Source organism: Perissodus microlepis, chromosome 22 (genome assembly GCF_051167445.1).
Source record: "Perissodus microlepis isolate ML-2025 ecotype Zambia chromosome 22, ASM5116744v1, whole genome shotgun sequence".
Taxonomy (NCBI): domain Eukaryota; kingdom Metazoa; phylum Chordata; class Actinopteri; order Cichliformes; family Cichlidae; genus Perissodus; species Perissodus microlepis.
Genome location: NC_140481.1, coordinates 6,643,682 through 6,663,966, shown reverse-complemented (window position 1 = coordinate 6,663,966; position 20,285 = coordinate 6,643,682). Strand labels below are relative to the sequence as shown.

General features: G+C 38.4%; 1 protein-coding gene across 5 annotated transcripts in view; it reads left to right on the top strand.

Moving 5' to 3' along the window:
* Positions 1-20,285, top strand: part of LOC146362496 (CMP-N-acetylneuraminate-beta-galactosamide-alpha-2,3-sialyltransferase 1-like) — a 104,398-nt gene that overhangs the window by 52,915 nt on the left and 31,198 nt on the right. For all 5 annotated transcript variants that reach the window (XM_084918610.1, XM_084918611.1, XM_084918613.1 and 2 more), the window contains one exon: positions 2,307-2,500. In XM_084918610.1, the coding sequence (XP_084774736.1) occupies positions 2,307-2,500 (194 nt within the window). The remainder of the gene's footprint in view (positions 1-2,306; positions 2,501-20,285) is intronic.

The following is a 20,285-nucleotide window of genomic DNA, read 5'->3' as shown; positions in this document are numbered from 1 at the left end:
ACACCGGGACCAGTGAAGTCAGTGTAAAGAAGGTTAAATATACATGTAGATATCTTATTATAAGGAAAAGAAGTACAATTTTTTAACAGTACATGTCAGTTTTTCTATATGATAAAGAAATGTTGCTGAGGTAAATGAAAGGAAATTTGCCTACATGACTCTTTGGACTTAAATTGCAAAGTTCTGGTAGCTCATTGCTCTCACTGTCCGGTAAATATGAAACAGTTTCTGCTAATTCACAGAAAGTCCCCTTTTTTCTTTTTTTAGCCATACCCATTTAAAAAAAATAATTTTTATAGTCAGTAGTTAAAAAAAAATAGCAAAATTGTTTATCGGTAACGTAAATACTTTGGTGTGGTATTAAAGGTTATAACTTAATTATCAGTAAAAGTTGTAAAACATATTAAAAAATATTTCACATTTTCCAAACCCATCCAGTGGGTCAGATTTGAGCTCAAACCGGGCCGTTTCTGGCCACCGGGCCTTATGTCTAACACCCCTGCTGTAGGCAATTAAACAGTCATAAAACTAGTTTAGCAGTAAACTTTTACAAGAGCTTTCAGAAAGCTTTACTTTAGTGACCTTGTTGCTAGAAAGTTAACAAAAACATCGGTAACACTGTATGTCTGTTTCCTTGTAATAACAAACCACAAGGAACGCAACCATCTAGCATGGCTCTGTTACCAAATCACAAACATTTGAAGTTCACCAACTTGACTAATATTCACCAAAATTATAATCGGACCATTTTCATCACTGCAAGTGACAAAAAGTGTGAGGTGCGGGACCTCATTTCTTTCAGAAAAGGTTTGGCTAATGCTTCGTGACAACTTTCCCCTGAATGGGCTGCCCTACTCTAAACAGCAGAACATGTTTTACTATTTTTTGTAAATCCTTTTCTACTGACATCATATGGAGATAAGAATTGAAAAAATCAACCTCAACCTCGCATCATTTGAAATCTCGGCCACACTTAAGATGAGCATCCAATGCTGTAACATATATGCATGAGAGGAAATGAGACAAAGCATAAAAATCTCTGTTTAATCTTACTATTACTGTAACAGTGAAAACTCAGTGCATCCCAGTCTTTTCAAGTCACTGAAGTCTCCATCTGGCAACTGTCTAGTGTCAGACTAAACATAATGTATTTGTTTTGACATGAGCACCATGACTTGACATGGCAGTCAGCAGAGGAATTGTTATCTCTGCCTCTTCCAAGATGGATTTTGTCACCTGTGTGATTGCTGGGCATCACTGACTAAATGGCCCCCTGAGAGTAGAAGCCCTTGGATGCAGAGTGACAGGAAATCCAGTTTTTTTTTTACTGTTATTTACTGAGATTTCTCCCATATCAACCTCCATTTTCTCTCCACCGGAAAAAAATCTTAATGGATGTCACGCCCCTACATTTGGCCTGTCGCGTGTGGGGAACATAAAACGCAGCAAACATAAAAAGGAATCCACGGTCGCTGGATACCATAGCGCTTAGTGTTTTATGGATCCCTTGCCCCATCTACATAAGTACTTATCTACCAGCCCAATATATAGTTTACTTTCTCTATATGTCATCATTAAACTGCAGCTCTCTAAATCAGAAAGAGCTATTCACAGAAATTATCCTACCTTTGTGTAGAAGGCATCCAGTATTCCCACATTCACCTCACACCATGTCCAATTAGAGGCAGGAATAGGCAAATTACTGCAAGGTTGCCTCCTGTCACTATTCATTCCAGAAAGTGCTTCTCACAGGAAGCTTGATGAGGCAAGCATCACATATCAACGGTTGCCTGGCCAGATGGTGTGGCCTGCTCTGCTCCAAGGTAAGGGCATGACCATAAGGTGCATCTGAGCGCTTTTCTCCAAGGAGCTGTCACAGTTTACATGTTACACAGCTAAATGTAATTCCTGCATCAATTGCTGCATATTCTAAACTTGCCTGCTGTCCACCTAAAACCTTATTGCCCAGTTGTTTAAATATGATAGAAAAGGCTGAATGAAAATTTTTGAACCACATGTATCCAAAGCCATGCTTTAAAATTGAGAATGATGTAGAATGTCCTGTATCCATTCAGCAGACAGCACACGCACATTCCTGCGCTTATTTGCTGTCTCTCTGAGTTCAAAGCTGCCAGAAGAAAGCAGGGCCAAAAGAGCCCCCGCAGACGGAGCTAAGCCGCCCCTCAGGTTCTTTCAGAAATGTGCTCGGTGTCTTGAGCTCCACTGCCCTTGTTCAATCACTTCTACTTAAAGTGGCCCTGGAGCTGTGTGTCTGTCTCTGAGGCCTGCATGTGCTCTGTCACCAGTGGTTGCAGTCAGAGAGGCAGCCGGCCAACTTCAACGAAGTGGTGGAGGAGCTGTTCCAAGTCATCCCCGATGAGGTGCTTTACATGGACGCCGGTCCCGAGCGCTGCAGGACTTGCGCCGTCGTGGGGAACTCCGGGAACCTGAAGGGGTCCCATTACGGTGGCCTCATCGACTCTAGTGATTTCATCATCAGGTCAGTAAACACGTCAATCAGAGGTTTGATTTTGAAGCTCTCACTTCTATTTACTCTGCACTGTGAAAATTGAATTGTGGATCTGTTGCTTCACTCTGCTTGGGCAGAGTGAATTTAAGAGTTGAATTTAATTTTTCAAGCTTCACGAGTCAGTTCATGTTATGAAAGCATCACACGAGGGCAAGGTAGCTACTGGTGCAGCCTGTCGTTAGACATCAGAATTACAAAAAAACAAGAAGAACGAAAAGAAAGTGGCAACCTCTGAGCTGAAAACTGCCACACGAATGTCAAAAATTGCAGTTCCCCTAATGGGCACATGAGGATGATTCCAAAAACAATGCAGTAAGACTTCCATGTAAAATTCCCAACCAAACAACATTAAAAGTATAATTACAGCCTGGTACAATAGCAGTTTTACCCTCTGTGGAGGCCCAGCATCACAGCCCACCATGGTTCAACTGAGCTGGATGTCTCCACCCTGGAATTATCTGACTAATAATATGGCCTACTGCCTACTGGTACAGCTCCACTCCTGACTAAAAACACTGGGTATCTGGGACAGGTCGATATGTGCGACTGATACAGTTCTTTCTTGCTCTGCCTTTAAGTGTGTTGGAGTAAGAGAGCTAACATACCACGGAGGAAGGTAATGTTGAAGGTTCAGTAGCTTGGAGGTTTTTCAAACCTGCGATACCGAGAGCTTTTCTTCTTATTTTTGCGGTAGTTTTTGATTTATTTGCAAACTGTGGTTAAGTATTCCGACGTAACTGAAGAGCTCAGATGATGACGCTTCTATCTCTCTCTTTCACTCCCTTTCGTTATGTTCAAGGCAATATTTGCTTTTATTGCACTCATGGTTAGAGAACATTTGATTAATATTGACTAGATTAATATTATTTTGCTCCATCTGTCTTTTGTCAGCACTACTCCATATATGATATGTGGTGTGTGAGGAGGTGTAAAGACGAGCACAGCTTTAAACAGCCGCAGTAGATGCAGTAGCTTAATAACTACAGACTAGTGTAAATTAGAAAAATGAATAACTTGCTTACATTTTTTTTTGGATTTATTTAGGTTCTGTTGCCATTTATTATTTTACTGAGATCACCACTTATATTTTAGAACGATAAAATGTGTTGTCTTATATATGAAATGATACAGATATTTGGTGCTTTAAAAATCTTTCAGCTGATCAAAAACATAAACAGACATTCTAAATATTTTTATGTGAAATTATTTGTATTTTTATTGGTTTTTTTTAGTTAATAATAGAAATATGGGGGTGCAGAATAAATGTATTTTATTGTCACAAGAAGTTGTGGAGTACTTGTTTACGTTCTCCCTGACTCTGCTAGGATCCTTGTTTGTGTGTTTCCAAACATGTGTGATGCCAAGTTGCAGAGTGCCCCTGGTGGACAAAATGTGTAATATCAGCCCAGATTACATGGTTGAAGGCTGTTTCTCCCTTCTCTTTTTTACTTAAAATCCCATTTATCGCTTGTTATAAATGCAGACACCAATAGATCAGCAAGTAGCTAAATATCAAGGTCAATATATCAGACAGGGTTTCAATTTTGCACTCTAACAAGAAGGCTTCTGCTTTGAAGCCCACACTGTAGTTTCATCCATCATTTATAACCAGTCTATTAGTTGTAGAAGAAGAAAGTTGGCTGGCAGCTGGCGTCAATAATGATGATTGCTAACTGAAGCTTAGCTACTTTGCCTTTCAAGTGGCTGGTTGTTGTTATGACTACCATAAAGAACATCAGGCATGCCTACATCCAAACACTGAAGCAACATGTATGTTTCAATCCTTCCCAATACAATAATAAACTCTACTTCTTAGATATTTCACAAGTTCAAAATAATATTAAAATATTAACTATACTTTTTTCCCTATATCGTATGAATATATTCTTTCCAGCTAATTACTGCTACGACAAACTCAAATAGAGCAGATAGTCGTGCAGTAAAATGATTAGAAAACACTGTAGCCAAAATATGCTTCCCATTTTATTTAGAGATAATACTGAAAGAAGTCTGCTCAGGGCTGAGTGCACCATTGACTCTATGAGGTCTTGTTCTCAGTGTGTATTCTTGGAATGTGAGAATCTGACATTCTTTAAACTCATCTCTATATTTAGAGATAGATCTATAGATATAGAGGTAGAATATTAAGGCAGTGAAAGATTTCTAATATTTAGGTCATCATTCCTGGTTATGCCCCTAAAATAATTTTTACTTTGCTGATACAACAAATCAAAGTCGGCCCAGGAACCTGGTTAAATGTGCCAGATGTTTTATCATTTTTAATTTTGTCTTGGTTCTTTCATTTCATAATTTATTAACCTGGAGGCATCCTTGTCTTACTGTTATTGCCTTGTCAGATGTCTTTTCTTTCCCTGGATTTAAAAATGAACTGAGGGGTGTGCTGCTTTTAACAAAAGCAGCTCTTGCTTGTTCAGTCCAACCAGTATTTACCGCCACAGAAGATACAAAAGTACTGCAGTTAACTTTCAAAATTTTCAGCTTAACAAAACTTTTACTATGCAAATTTCTGTCGGTGTTCTGCTACTGGAAACCTAATTACCCAGAGGAACCTACCCGAGGGATTAATAATGATCAATCGCTTAAGACTGGGCGATATATCGAGTTTTTAAAAAATATCGATATATTTTCATACGAGATATAAGATGTGACAATATCGTTTATATCGATATAGTCTATGTTACGTTATAATTATACTTGTGGAGCCACAAGTTTGCTTCTCTGTTGTCCACTTTTGTCTCTATGCAACGTTACTGGGCCTCGCCTCTCCTTCACTGAACACAACTCCTCCTCCCCCATCGCTTCACCTGCAGGCAACGACAAGATGGACACAGCAAATCTCTGTTAACGAGTTACCGCGGATCACCCCATGCGTGGGGCTGGACGGCGTCAACGTGTTAGTGAGCTAACCGCGCTAACGACATGCATGGCCTAAAATCCTTTCATTTTCTCAAAAAACGACTGCGCCTTATGTATGAATTCTGGTTGTGCTTACTGACCGTGGTACACAGCGCTCAGCAATCTGTCAATAAATGTTTTAGTTCGACTTTGCTAAGCTACGGAGCTGCACCGCTTGATGGATTGTCGGAGCATTATGGCTACCGTAGTCCGGAGCCTCGCGGAGTGATGCGTACTGTGCTTCAACGTAATATTCCCATAAATGGCACCTGTTAAGAGACACGGTTACGAAGCAGATTTCAAACTCCACACTGTTCCAAAAAATAGTAATGTCAAATTATTTTACTGTGTATTTTACAGTTGTGTACTGTTTTTCTAGAATATCATTACATTTACATAAGTAGACTGTGATCTGACATGTCAAATGTAAAATAACATAACATCACTGTAAATGTAATAAAACACAATTTACTTGTTTTTTAAATATATTTTTTTGTACATATGCATATTTAGATTGTAAAAATACATCCAGAAATGTCTCCCATCATGCCTTGGGACATGTGCTGCTGTTTAGATGTTCTTGTTTTATTGTTTATGGTTACGTTACTTTTAACTGTTATCTTGAATGTTGTGTTTACGCCGTGGTGCAGAGTCACTGACAGTTGTTGTTTTGTAGAGAGAGTGCTGTACCATGAGTGACTTCTGTTGTGCTGTTGTTGAACCTTGAGGCACATTGTGGCACCGGCAAGTGTTTTAATAAAGAGCTTCCCCTACCAGCTTGGGGTTAAATAACAAGCTCAATCTCTCTCTGTGAGCTTCTTTGTTAAGGTTTCTCTGCATGCCGCAATGTAAAACATTGCACGGACACGCTGTGCTAATTATATATTATGAAAAAGAAATGTAGAGGTAGGAATTGCAATTAATATAAATAACATGACGCTAAGCATCGGCCAATGAATGTGAACTAACAGCAACAAGGTCGCGGGTATGGCTGCGACCGTAGGAAAAACCCTAATATGAAGGTATTTTACTGTACATTTTACAGTAATGTTCTGTTCTTCTAGAATATCATTAAAGTTACGTAAATAGACTTTGACTTCACATTTTGAATGTAAATTAACGTTAAATCACTGTAATGTAATACAACATAATTTTCATGATTATTAAATGTATCTGTCTGTACATATGCATATTTAGATTGTTAAAATACATTCACAAATGTATCATGATTTCACAAATATCTGTCCGTTATTTGAAAGATTGAACTGTTGAATTCAAATGTAATGCTATGGAAAAGTATATAACATGATCCCTATAAGTTTGTGTTACATCACATTATTATTATTAAGTATTATTATCATTGCGATTTAGGGCGATCGTGGCTCAAGAGTTGACAGTTCGCCTTGTGATCAGAAGATTGCCGGTTCGCGCCCTGGCTCGGACACTCTCCGTCGTTGTGTCCGTGGTCAAGACTCTTCACCTACCGCCTACTAGTGATGGCCAAAGGGGCCGATAGTGCGATATGGAAGCCTCGCCTCTGTCAGTCTGTACCAGGGCATGCAATCAATTATTATTTAAACCAACTGTTAACTGTATATTTCTGTACATTTACGTATTATGATTCATATTTCCACATTCAGTGACCTTGTTTATAGGTAATTTCATTGTTTGATCACGTAAAAATGTTCCTAATTTAATGTCTAAAAGCACTTGGAAAAGGCAGAATCCCATGTCAAATTAGCGCAACAAACTCTATTTTCATTACTGAAAATAACTGTATTTTTATGGGACAGTTATTTTCTGTTATTTTACGGTCGTATTTTGGCGCCCCAGCTGCCGGAATATTACCGTTTTTTTAAGATGTTTTTTTTTCCTATTTATAGATGATTTCATTGTTTAATCACATTAACATGTTCCTAATTTAATGTTTAGCGGCACTTGAAAAAGGCGAGATCCCATGTCAAATTAGCGCAACTGACTGTATTTTCATTACTGGAAATAACCGTATTTTTATGGGGAGTTATTTTCTGTTATTTCACGGTCGTATTTTGGCGCCCCAGCTGCCGGAATATTACCGTTGTTTTAGGATGTTTTTTTTAACAGTGCAGGCTGTCAGCCACACAGTAGAACTTGGGAACGGAGCAGCTGTGAAATCTGTCTTTGTTATTATGCTCAGCGTCTTTTAGTTTACATTTGGACTGCACAATTGTGAGCTTTTTGTTATGCACAACAACAACATTGTTTTCTTTTATTTATGGAGCATTATTATTTAATAATATTATTTTTGAGTAATTTCTTCATGTACATCTACGCTGTATGTTAATAAAAGTGCCTGTGTGACATCTGGGACACAGCTTTGACTAAGAACTCTCTATTTGTTCTTACCTTATGGCTTAAAAAAATATATCGAGATATATATCGTATATCGCCATCCAGCTAAAAAATATCGAGATGTGAATTTTGGGTCATATCGCCCAGCCCTACTATCTCTCTATCTATCTTATTATTGCCATAGACTGTATATAAAAGATGGATATAACCACAGTGAAATTACCCATTGGCTTATGGACTCTGCTTTTTGAAGTCTCAGTGTTAGGATTTTGAGTATTTTTCTGCTTTTTGGAGTTTTTAGACTGACCATATCTGATCAAAGGGTGTAGAACTAAGTTATGAGCTAATGCTAGCAAGCTTTTTATAAAGCTGCATTCATAAACTCTATGGGTCAAATTTATAGGCAGAGATATCTGATAAACAATACTAAGAGACAAGTAAAATACGTTTTTTATTACTATTATTATTTAAAAAGGACATCATAACTGGGGGTAAGGTAAGAGATAACAAAGGGGAAAAAAACAACAGACTGTAGATAAAAGATGGACATAGTCGCCATGACAAAAGTGGCTGCATTTAGATGAACGTTTAGTTACTAAATGCAACAAAAAATTGTATGGGTCCATTACACAGACACTGATACTTGCTAACCTGCTAAATGCTATTGTCTATTAAATGGACCAAACACCCAACATACATATAAAGGAGTAAAGCATAGAAACAAGTTTGTTTTTGTGTTTTCGTTTTGTTCTTTGTCAGGTTGTAAACACAGATTTTAATACTGTTAAGTTGGAAATTCATTTTAACATCTATGAGGTTTGGAGCCACAGATGCTCAAGTGGTCGTTAGAGGAACTGCAGTATTTGGCACACATAAAGTATGTGTCTTTGTGATCTTGTTTTAAAAGAATAGATGCACTTAGTTTTTATTTCACTGATTTCTCTCATGACTCATATCTTTCTCTCTGTATTTGATTTGCCGACTGCGCTCATCAGTCCTGTCTCACTCACACATTTATGCTCTGCCGTGAAGCTTTCCAGAAAGAAAGGTGGGGCTAGAGATTTGACTGTCCCACATACTCATTCTGGGTTAGATAACCATTTGAGTAAATTGCCTCAACAATGCAGGAGATAAAAACCATGCAGTTTGAATATTATAATGTTTCTCCCGTGCCTTGCGGTGATGAGAAACAGGAGAAGAGTCTGTTGCTCTTTGCGTTCTCGCATATCAATTACAGCACAGCAGAGAAGGAATTTGAATAGATGAAAAACAACAGAGTTTGCTCTCTGAGGTATAAATGGCAAGAATGTACATGAAAGGGTTAAAAAACATGCTCGCTCAGACTTTGTTGATGCTGTTTCTCCAGGGTAGAGAAGTCACTGATTGCATTCTTAAACAATTTAGGAGAAAAATCAAATTGATAGTTATTATATCTGAAGACTGAAGTGTAGTACAGCTTGTTTTTTTTAAAGCAGATTAACACCAAAATTTAAAAGATGACTTGAAGAAGATCAGGATGACCACTTAAAGACAAAACCTTGCTTCAAATGTGTTTTCAACTTTTCAATTGGCACAAAACATAAAACAATTAAACAAATACCATAACATTGATGCCAAACTGAAGCCTTTGCTATGTCCTGATTCTGTTTTATCAATTTGCAGTTTGGATTTGAATGAGACTTGTTGAGCTCTGACTCAGAATAAGCTAAAGGCTGCAGGGGTGGGAAATGCATATTCCTCGAGAGTGGATTTGTATTATCTAGAGGGAGTTCTCAGAATAGTATTCAACAACTCTGAAGGCTGTTACAGTCTGCATCGGAATTATCCTCTGCAACTACAAGAGATAAAACTTCATCAGTATTCAAAGATTTTTTTTTCTGAACAATAATGTCTGCACTACAGATTATGAAATAGTTTTATTAAATACCATACCTACTAAATGTTTTATATCAGATCAGAATTGATTAGTGAACACCATCCATTGAGAGTAAGCAGAGGGTAAAACCCCCCAAAAAAACAATAAAACAATGCATTTCACCCAGATCCTCTAAAGCCTCCTTTATGGATTATTATGATTATTGAACAGCACTGGCCTGTCTGCTAGAGCCTCTTGTTTGTTCAGCAGATTGAAGTGGAAAATAGATTTGAGTCATAAAAGCAGCCTTTGCATCTTCCTTTCACAGACAGTTTTTGTTCTTCTAAGGCGGTATAATTGATAAGCGGATGCACATGATCACTAAAACCTCAGTTTTTTTGTTTGGGGTGGGGTTGTCTTATCTTTCTGAAATGCACCAGTCCACAAAAGTGCACTTCCTGTTGGTGTGGGAATTCAGATAAGAAGTACATTTTAGACAAAGACTTGGAATCACATTTCATCTGTTTTATAGTTCACAAATAGGGAAGAGAAGGGAGAATAATTTGGAATAAAGAGCAAATAAGCGTGGCCTGGTATGTCTGTGCTTGTTTAAAATTACAGTCAGTGCCATAGAAAGTGCAAAATAACGTGCATGAACTCTAGATAAATATTTCAACTTACTTTAATGGATATAAGGATATAAAAATAACAATGGATAGAAATAGTTTATGTTCTTCTAAAACATAGTAATTGATAAGCCACACTTATTGCATACATCCATCTGTCTATTCTCTTCTGCTTATCCTGATCAGGGTTAAGGGGATGGGCAGGCTGGAGCCTATCCTAGTTACAAGGTGTTACGGTTAGGCCCACTATGTCCATTTTCCATCTGATGTGATGGTCCATTTGAGTTTTGCCAGACAAATATAGTTTTTATGAATAGCATGAGGAGGGACTATAGGCTGTACCCAAAAGATGAGCATTACTGTTGTGGTTTCAGCCAATAGTTTCTAGAGTCCACCTTTAAAACCTCAATGTTAGCCATGTTAGCTTTTTAGACCCAAGTGTCACCACATCTAGAAAAGAGGGTGGGTTGCTAACTGAGCAAGTTCTACCTAACTTCGTTGACAAGGTGCAAGCTTTGCCTAAAAGAAGACCATATTATTCAGATAAAAATAACTTTCAGCTGCACCCTTGCCACCAGGGTTCACCACAGCATGTAGTTCCACATGTTTGTATACCGGACACAATCCTAAGGGAGATTTGTGTCAAGCTAGAATTAAACCCAGCCAAGTAAATGCTAACCACTAAACTACTGGAGCCACATATTTTTGTTAGCTAGGCCTGAACTAGTTGATCAATCTGATATTATTTATACAGTTGATACAGTTGTCAGCAAAGGGAACAGTAGTTACAGAGTTACTAATGTTTATTAACTAATGTAGTAACATTAATTACCAAAACTCTTTTTAGGACGAGGCTGCAAACATATTAATTTCATGGCTGAATTTCAACATGGAATTATATGGGGCCTGACTCACTTAGGGAGCCAGCCTCAAGTGGCCATTAGAGGAACTGCAGATTTTGGCAATTGGCTTCTTTTTTGAGACTCATGGGACAGGGCTTTTGTGGTGTCTTTTATATATAAAAACATACCACATTTTCTTGTCCTAAAAACATTGTATATATATATATATACAATGTTCTTAAGATAAGACCTGCATTTGAGATTAGCTTTTCATTCTTTTTTGAATAATGTGCAGTTGTCACTTTTTAGGACACTGTAATGGATCAATTTCACACAAAAAGCAAAGAGTAAATAAGGCACACTGTTAATACAGGGTGATTTTTGGAAAGTCTATTACTACTTCAAATTGAAGTGCCATTTTAAAACTAAATATAGTAACTTGAGCCTGAAAAAAATTGGATGCTTTTAGAGGAGCAGGAACAAACATTAGCCCAATTCTGTGGACAAGCACTCAGTTATGATCGATAGCAAACAGATAGATACTCTATTCAGCATGATGGTCATATCAACAGATTAACCATTAAGCAAATATCCAAAAGCAAATTTCTTGCATTATTCTTACAAGGCTTTTAATTCAACCCAGCATGGCTTTGCCAACCTGCTATGACATTTTGCCTCTATATAAAACCATATTATTGCACTTATCTTCTCTGGCAGCCCCCTCCATGGCAGCAACATGATACTGTCAACCAATTCAATTATAGGATGACAGGACAGCAGCAAGACAAGAGTTATTACTTTGCTATTAGCAGAAGAGCTTCCTGCAGACGTATGCTTTGAAAATGTTTGCTGTCTTTTTATTTACTGTAGGCTGAGCGTCACATTTTCAGTCATGCTTGGTTGGAAGCTGTGGTGCTGAGCCAAAAGGTCACAACAACAGGGGACCACTAAGGGGTACATACATTTTTTCTTTTCTTTTTCTTTTTTTTTTACAAACCTGAAATAAACTGATGTGCTGATTGGACTGACATCTATATGCAAATTTCTAAAGCAGTGGCTGACACTCGCTGGGAGCACTGTCCAGTAAGAACGAGCAGGCTGAAAACAAAGGATTCCAAATATCCACAGTTCAGTTCACTCAGATCCTCTAAAGCCTCCTTCACAGACTATTATGAATATTGAATGGCACTGGCGTATCTGCTAAAGCCTCTTGTTTGCTCAGCAGATTTCATTAAAAAATAGATTTGACTCATAAAAAGAGCTGTGCATTTTCCTTTGACAGACAATAGTGAGCTCTATGGCTTTTGAATGATGAAATCTTATAAGAGATATGCTGTTGAAGCACCAGTAAGTCACTGTAATTATTAAAATTTCATTCAAGATGGTTTTTTTGTTTTCAGCTTGTCTTAGGGAATGTTACAGTGTTACACTATGCTCAATTCCAGTTTGTATCTGCAGATAAGGACATTTTAGACACAAAGTCAATGTTTTTATCTAGTAAATATAAAAATACAACTAACTTTATGGAGGTGAAGACACAAATAGTGGAATCACATTTCATCTGTCCTGCACTGTAGTAGAGATAAGGGAGAGTAATAAGGGGCAAACACCAGACAAAACTGGATGTCTAATTGGATGTCTTGAACCATGATCAATTAAGCGTAATGGAAAGGGCAGCATAAAGGTGAGGAACTATAATTACAAATTAATACTTTCATGAATAGCTGAATAGAAATACAAGAGACACAGTTAAAAATGGCAACTAAGTGGAGAGGAAAATAACAAAAACAAAAAGTCACCAAGCATCAGATGTCCATGGAAGTTATTTTCTGGATTAAAGATCATCAGCTTTGACCTTTAAAAAGACATCCCTTTATTGCTAAATTTGGTTGAAAGGTAAAGTGTAAAAATTGTCTCTATGACCTCATTTTGAATTCATATAACCCGTTGTGCAGTTTTCAGGAGAAAAACTGGATAGATTTAGTTAATAGGTAAAAGTTTAGCATACATCATATTCAATTAGAAACCAAGTTCCAAAAACTAGCCACATGGCACTGGCTACAATAGCAGGTCTATCCACATATGGGAACACATACAATTTTTGTTCAACTGCTCATTAACACGATATCTAGTCAGCCAATCACGTGGCTGCTGCTCAGTGGATTTAGGCCATTTGGGTCAAAACAACCTGCTGATGTTCAAACTGAGCATCGACAGGATGCAAGGTAAAAGGGGATTCAAGTGACTTAAATTACATTTCCTCCCCTTATGCCAATGAATTTGGCATACTTGCTGGTGCCAGAGTATTATCTGAGTATTTCAGAAATTGCTGACTGGGATTTTAATGCACATCCATTTCTAAAGTTCCAAAAAACAGAAGACATCCAGTGAGAGGCAGTTCTCTGGGGGAAAAATGCTTTGTTGCCTATCAGCTCGACAGAAATTAGCACTTCTTACAACTAAAGTACAATAGCATCTCTGAATGCTGAATGAGTGAAACACACTGATCCTTGAAGCACATTGAAATTAGCTGGCAAATAATATGTCCAATAATATGTGGTGAAGCCTGTTCAAGAAGTTTGTGATGCTCGTTTTTCAATAATTAGTCACTGCTTGCTAGCATTAGTTAGCACTCCGCTCACTGGTGACATGTGGCTCTCAAAATCAACCAGCACTTTTTAAAGAACTTTTGTGCTGTTTCTCGTCTGGTAAAGTCATCTTTTCAATATTTCTAGAGGTGGTATTGGGATAAGTCATGATGTTAGTCAATCTATACCAGAATAACCACTATAACACATACAAAACCTGGGAATTTATTTTTATAAAAAGTCTAATCACTCGAGGCACGTCTGAACAGAGACTATCAGCAATTGCATTCTCTTAGTATTCTGTATGCTCTGCGGGTACACTAGCATATTTCATTTGAAATAGAAGTAGTCTGTCTGGGATGTATGATTGTCTCATCATTTTTATTTACTCTGCTGAATTGAGGATCAGTCAAGCTTATAGTCGACATGATAATGTAAGCCCTTGCAAATAACTTCATTAAGATGGATCTTGGAGCCAGCAGATGTAATAGGCAGGCATTTGTGACTCAAAGTCTCTGGATGAAATTGGCTTTAAAACTGGGATTTTAACACAAGTAATGCACATGCTTTCTCGCTTTGCTTCTCTTCGGTCTTCTCTCAATCTTTTTCTTTGTTTATATACTTGTTTGTAAGAAAGAAGTTGGGTGTGTGTGTGTGGGGGGGGGGGGGGGGGTTGCCTTTCTCAGTGAGAGACTCATTAACATATTAATATGTTCCTGGGGGCTGATGAATGGCCAGAAAGCTCCATGTGATGCTTCTTAACCCTGTCTAAGGATAAATAAGCTGCACTTTGGTGTTGGTAATCAGTAGTTTAAAGTTCAAACAAAGATCTAGTATTAAAAGCTAGTTCTTCCATTATTCCTCCTCCTCCTGGTTATTATTACTGCACAATGAGAGTGGTGCCTTCAAAGATTCATTATTCCTAAAATTTCCATTAAAGACTTTATTTTCATGGGCACCCAATCCACTTTGCAATCAGTGCTGTCCTTGGCTCAGCGGACCTTTGTGTTATTGTGAGGCAAAGAACAATTGAGGTCTCGGGCTTGATTGCTACTCAGGCTACGTCACACTACAAATGAGTGCCACCAGGGCACTGTAGGAAATTTAGATTTGCTGTATGAAATTCACTTGATCGGGTCATGATCATCTTTTTTTCTTTCTTTCTTTTTTTTGCATATACCCTGATGTACAGTGATCAGCAAAGAATATTTGATACTAAGTGTTTCAATGATGGGTCACCAGAATGTATAGTATAGTACGAAAATGTTAAGCCATCCCTCATTTCTTTGTATTTGGAAGGTAAACTGGAAATAGGTAAAGCTGTTAAGGGTAACATGTGCAAACATAAATGGACATACAGTGTACAATTTAAAACCAGAGTTTTTACTATTTTAATAAATGTGAAAGTCAATATTTGTCTGTCTGAACAGTCTGAACTCTTAGGCAAGCTTTCTTGTCATTTCTTTAAGTTATCCAGACTTCCTGAAGCACATTCAAAGCTCTTCTTTGGATATTTGCTGGCTGTTGTTCTGTTCTCTGTCAAGATGATCCAACATTGATTCAATAACTTTGAGGTCTGGGCTCTTGACTGATCGTGTTGCATCCAGCTATGCTTGTACTATATTAACAGGGTCTTTAGGATTATTTCTCGTCTTTCCTCATGTTGTGCACTTTCCATTGTTATACCTCTCTGACCTGTCAACCCCACGTGATGTTTGTGTAATGTATGTATGGTCGGAAGGGTAAGATGGCGCTGGCACGGCTGGCAGCCTTAACCCAATTTCCCTCGGGATGAATAAAGTATTATCAAATCAAATCAAGTTTCTCGGACAAGAGGTGAAACGTCTTCAAGGAAACTTATAGAAGTCCAAGTGCTTTTCTTTCCAAGGCTCCTTAGACTGTAAAAAACAAACAAAAAACTTTGGCTTCAGAAAACCTGGTTCAGAAAGACCACTTTCAAAATGACAGGAAAATATGTCTCTTTGGAAGCAAAATAAGAAAAAATAAGAGGTGCCTGAAGACATTTGCAGCAAGAACAGATCATTTCATTTGTTTTAAATATCTTAAAACACACGGGAAAAAAGGGATATACTTTCAACTCCCACGCTACAGTAGTAGGATGCATCCTGGCAGCAATATTCCCCTCAGTAAGTGTTGTTGTGTTCATTTTCTGATATAGCAACACAAAAAGTGACAATGTCTCCCTTGTGTCATTACTGAATAAGAGGGCATTGTTGTGCAAATGCTGTGTTAGCACTGTTTCATTCACTTCCGTAAAAAGCTAAGCACAGCACGCAGAAGGCTCACCTTTGGAGCTTTTCTGGATTCGAATGATAAGTGCTGGGATTGGCATTGGTCTTTTCTGACAACATTTTTCCCAAAACATTTGAAACTTGAGGAGAAAATTCAAGCTGTTGATAGGTGATGCAGCCTCCGTATTCTTCATATTGGGTGTAATGGTACATTTCTATCTTCCGCTTTGTGTGTCAAATGATGTTTGCTTGTCTTTTTCTTTTTTGATAGACACACCCTCAAGTTGACAGTTTCTAATTTGCTTGAGGTTGGTGGTAGTCAAAGCAGACTCATCCATGACAGTTCTGGGAATCCCAGAGAAAACTTTCAGATAATCCAAATATCACACAACAACTTGAAAAAAACTTTAATGAACATTTAAGAAAACAGCAGAGTGAACTAAGCAGATATTATTACTCAATACCATTTATATGTTCAGCTGGCATTTATCCTCAGATATCTGTTAACCTTCTCAGGCTCAAATTAAACTTTTTGTTGCTAATGCACAACCAAGTCCTGCAGTGGTACTTCTGAGTAAAAAAAACTCATAAAATATGTATGTGGGGTAATCAGGTTGTTAGTTTTTAACTGTTGCAAATCGGCAACGCCTGCCTTGAGAGGGTTAAGTGAGGTAAAAAAAAAAAAAACAACAACCCCAAAACATTAATCTCTGTATATGAATGAAGTAAACCGTGATTCAGTCTTGGTTAAGTAGGTTTTGTCTTTTTATACTGGAAACTCTCCAGTGCCTTCCTCAGTCTCCCGTGTATCACCTCCTGTTTTCAAAGATGCAGCAGCCCTGCTCATTTACTTTACCACCACACAATAAAAAATACAATTCAAGAATTCAGTAATAATTGCACCAAGTCACTCCTCACCCAGGCCCTTGATACAGCTGCCACATCTGCCGGTTTAGCTCACTGGGATGAGTGGGCCTGGGTTTGAATCCAACCATTTTGCCGCATGTCTCCCTCCACTTTCCTGTCACTCTTCACTGCGTCTGTCCAATAAAGAAGGAGGGGTTCATCCTGGTGTTTATGAGTGCTGTTAAATGCAGGTGAGAGCACCAGCAGCTGATCTAAAACCTACGACTTAGTAGCACACCCATCAGGAATGATGCTGGGAATGCTGAGCCCTACGTGTGAAGCCCCTAGGACTACTTTGTAGCTACATAAGTTCAATGTCCCAGCACACTCCCTGATGAAACACTGCTGGTTGTAAATTAACTTATTCAGGCAAACTTTTTGGTGACCTGGAAACAAAAGTACACATAACATTCCTCTTTGTAGAAAAACCATAAATCAGAGGACCTTCTGGTATCTAATTTGCATGTCTATTGCAGCTGTCTCAGGGACTCATCTCCAGGAAGCGGCAGTATGGAGGCCAGGGGTTGCAGGATGCTTATTTTTCAGTTGCTCTCCAGTGTTGATGAATCCGGTTCAGAGAGGGCACCGCTGTGCGGTAATGTGCTGGGGTGAGGTTGACATGCAAAACAGCTGTTGTGGGTCCACTGTAACTGATGTTGATTAGACTCTGAGTTATTGTTTTTTGTAACTATGCTGGGCTGCAGAATCTGTACTTCAGGCTGTGGTACACTTTGGGATTGGTGTTTGACTTGTTCAAAGAAATTTTGAACTTTTTAAAAAGAAAAAAATAACTTGGTGAACAGTTTCAGAAAGTTTTATATGATATTCAGAGTACAGCAGAAAACAAGTACAACAAAAACATGAATCAAGGACTAATATACTGCGCATAAAAATTAAAGGAACACTGTGATAGGGACCCAAAACACACACAGGATTTCATGCAAGTGCAGGTCCGTTTTATTTTGTTTTAGCAACTGTTTTCGGTACCAGTCACTCAGTAACAGCTGCTCCATTCCACACACCCTCCTCCGTCTCCGCCGTCACTATATATACACAGAGAAGAAGAAGATCATTACATTGAGCGCTCACACCTGCCCTCTCTGCCACACCTCAGCACCCCTCTGAGAGCTCACAGTACCGCCCCTCCACTGCAGCAGGCCCGAGACCACATCCCTGCTACAAACACTTTTTATCAGAGTAGATATGAGATGTGGTATGGAGCTTGGCAATTTGGAAGGGGTTCAGAATATTGCTGCTATTCCTTCAAATCCATCGGAGCCAGTGGATGTGGTTTGGGTATCTACCTTCTAACTGACGGTCAAACCAACCAAGGATTATATCCCTCGTTTGGCTTGGGAACACCTTGGTGTACCCTCAGATGAGCTGGGGAGAGGCGGTCTGGGCTTGTCTGCTTAGATTGCTACCCAGCAATGGATGGATAAAGATTGGAAAGAACCATGAAAGAGTAGTCAGTTTTGCTTAGATTCCCAACTGAATGAAGGGACCTGAAAATATATCCATGGCAGCCATAATAACAGCTCACCTTAGCTTGTTCTGAAGTTCTTTTCTTGTGTGAAGTGTTTTGTACCATGGGCTTATAAATGTGCCTTTTTTAATTCGGTGGAATGCAGTCATACTCAGTCTTCCAGCACAAGTGTTGAAAGCCTTACTAAAATGCTTATACAGCCATAAAACAACATGGGCAGAGGGACAAGTATCTGAGTTATGCTTTAACAAAGCAGCTACATGTAAGAAACAATTGCTGTGGCATTATTAACCCTCTACTGCACGACTTTTTAATTTTTGGGGAAAAAAATATTTCTCCCTATTTTGGGGAAGCTTTAGGGTCCCTAATAATATATCAATCATAAAATTTGACACCCAGACAAGAATAAGTGAAGCTGAGCACAGCGATACTCTTATGAATTCCCCACATCTTTCTTTGACGTCTTAAGGTCAAGGAAAAGACAAGAAGGCTTTTTTGAGTCTTCAGTTGTACCCAGCTCTACTTTCATTAGCCAGGCTTGCTGAAAGTCTTTAAATTTATTTGCTGAGCTCTGAACTCCTAAAGGATGAAGTTTAATATAGATCGATCAGATTCTGTTTAGTTGTTTTTCTGCCAAATATGAAAGAAAATTAAAGAAGAAATATGGAGTGATGGAGGGGTCAAAATGATTTGCAGCTTAAATAGACTGCCAAATTGGTTGTTTTGATATATGATTTAATGCTAACACTAATACAGTATATACAATCTTTAATTATTTAGCAGCCGATTATATTTTAACTGAATGAAGAAAAAAGAGGAATCCCTTAAAATCTGTATATATAATGGCAAGAAATTTAATTTGGGATGTGAAACGTGCTTTTATAAAGCAAAGCCAGTTTTGTCCACTTTGTGTTACACATAAAGATTTACAACAGAAACACAAGGAGATACTGTATCTTCTGAGGGGATGCAGTTCAGCTTGTCACACAGAGTATGATAATGAGGAGATGTATGGGTTTGTGTGTGTGTGTGCTTGTGAAGGTGAATGCCTGTGTGTGTAAGGGAGAGAAAGAATGAAGTCATAGTGGGTCTGGTAGATGTGTGCAATAACCTATCCTGTGGATTCCTCAACATTTCCCCCAAATTGTGTTGTAATTCAGTCAAAAGATTATTCTTGCTTATAGTTAGTTTCCATTCCATTACTTTTCCATCCAAAGGTTAAAGGTCAGTGTAATGTTTGGCGTTAATTTTCACCTCCTTTCCTTTTGCATCTGTTTACCACGCAGTTGTTTAATAACTGCTCATCGAGCGTGATGTACAAGATGAGGGAGGCTTCGTTAGTGCTCACTTAACAAGTCTGAGTGCTCATTATGTGTTTGCACGTTCTACAAGTTGAGGGCTGCTTTAACAAGAAGCGTGAGGTGAGGTGAGGGAGTGTGCACGGCTGTGTTTGCTGTGTCAGGGAAAGGACATTAATGGTTGTTGGCTGTCCTGGTGAATGCCTGTTAGATGAAGAATTGATTGAAACATCCTGCTACTTAACTATAAAAAGCTCACAGTGTAGTAGCCAAGCTTTCTTTGGGTGTCTTTGTCCACAGTGCAGACTGCTGCTATACATCAGACCGTGCTCGGAAGGCAGGTAGATAATATCAGCTGTCTTCCAGGACAACTGCAAGCTATTTACTATACCGAGCAGGCGGTGCCAGACTGTTGTAGAGACATCATAAGGGAGAGATATGGCTCAGAGAATCCTGAAATGTAATCTATGGGTGGATTTTACAATCGTACAGATGGTGTTAGAAATATAACTTCCAGGAGAGAAGAAAATGTTTCCAAGCATATCAAATATGACAGGTTATTCTATGCATGCAGTGTTTATGTTCCAACTACCGTAAAAATAAATGTTATCTTAGAAAATGCTTAAAAATGACAACGGTGGTTGCTCATATAAAA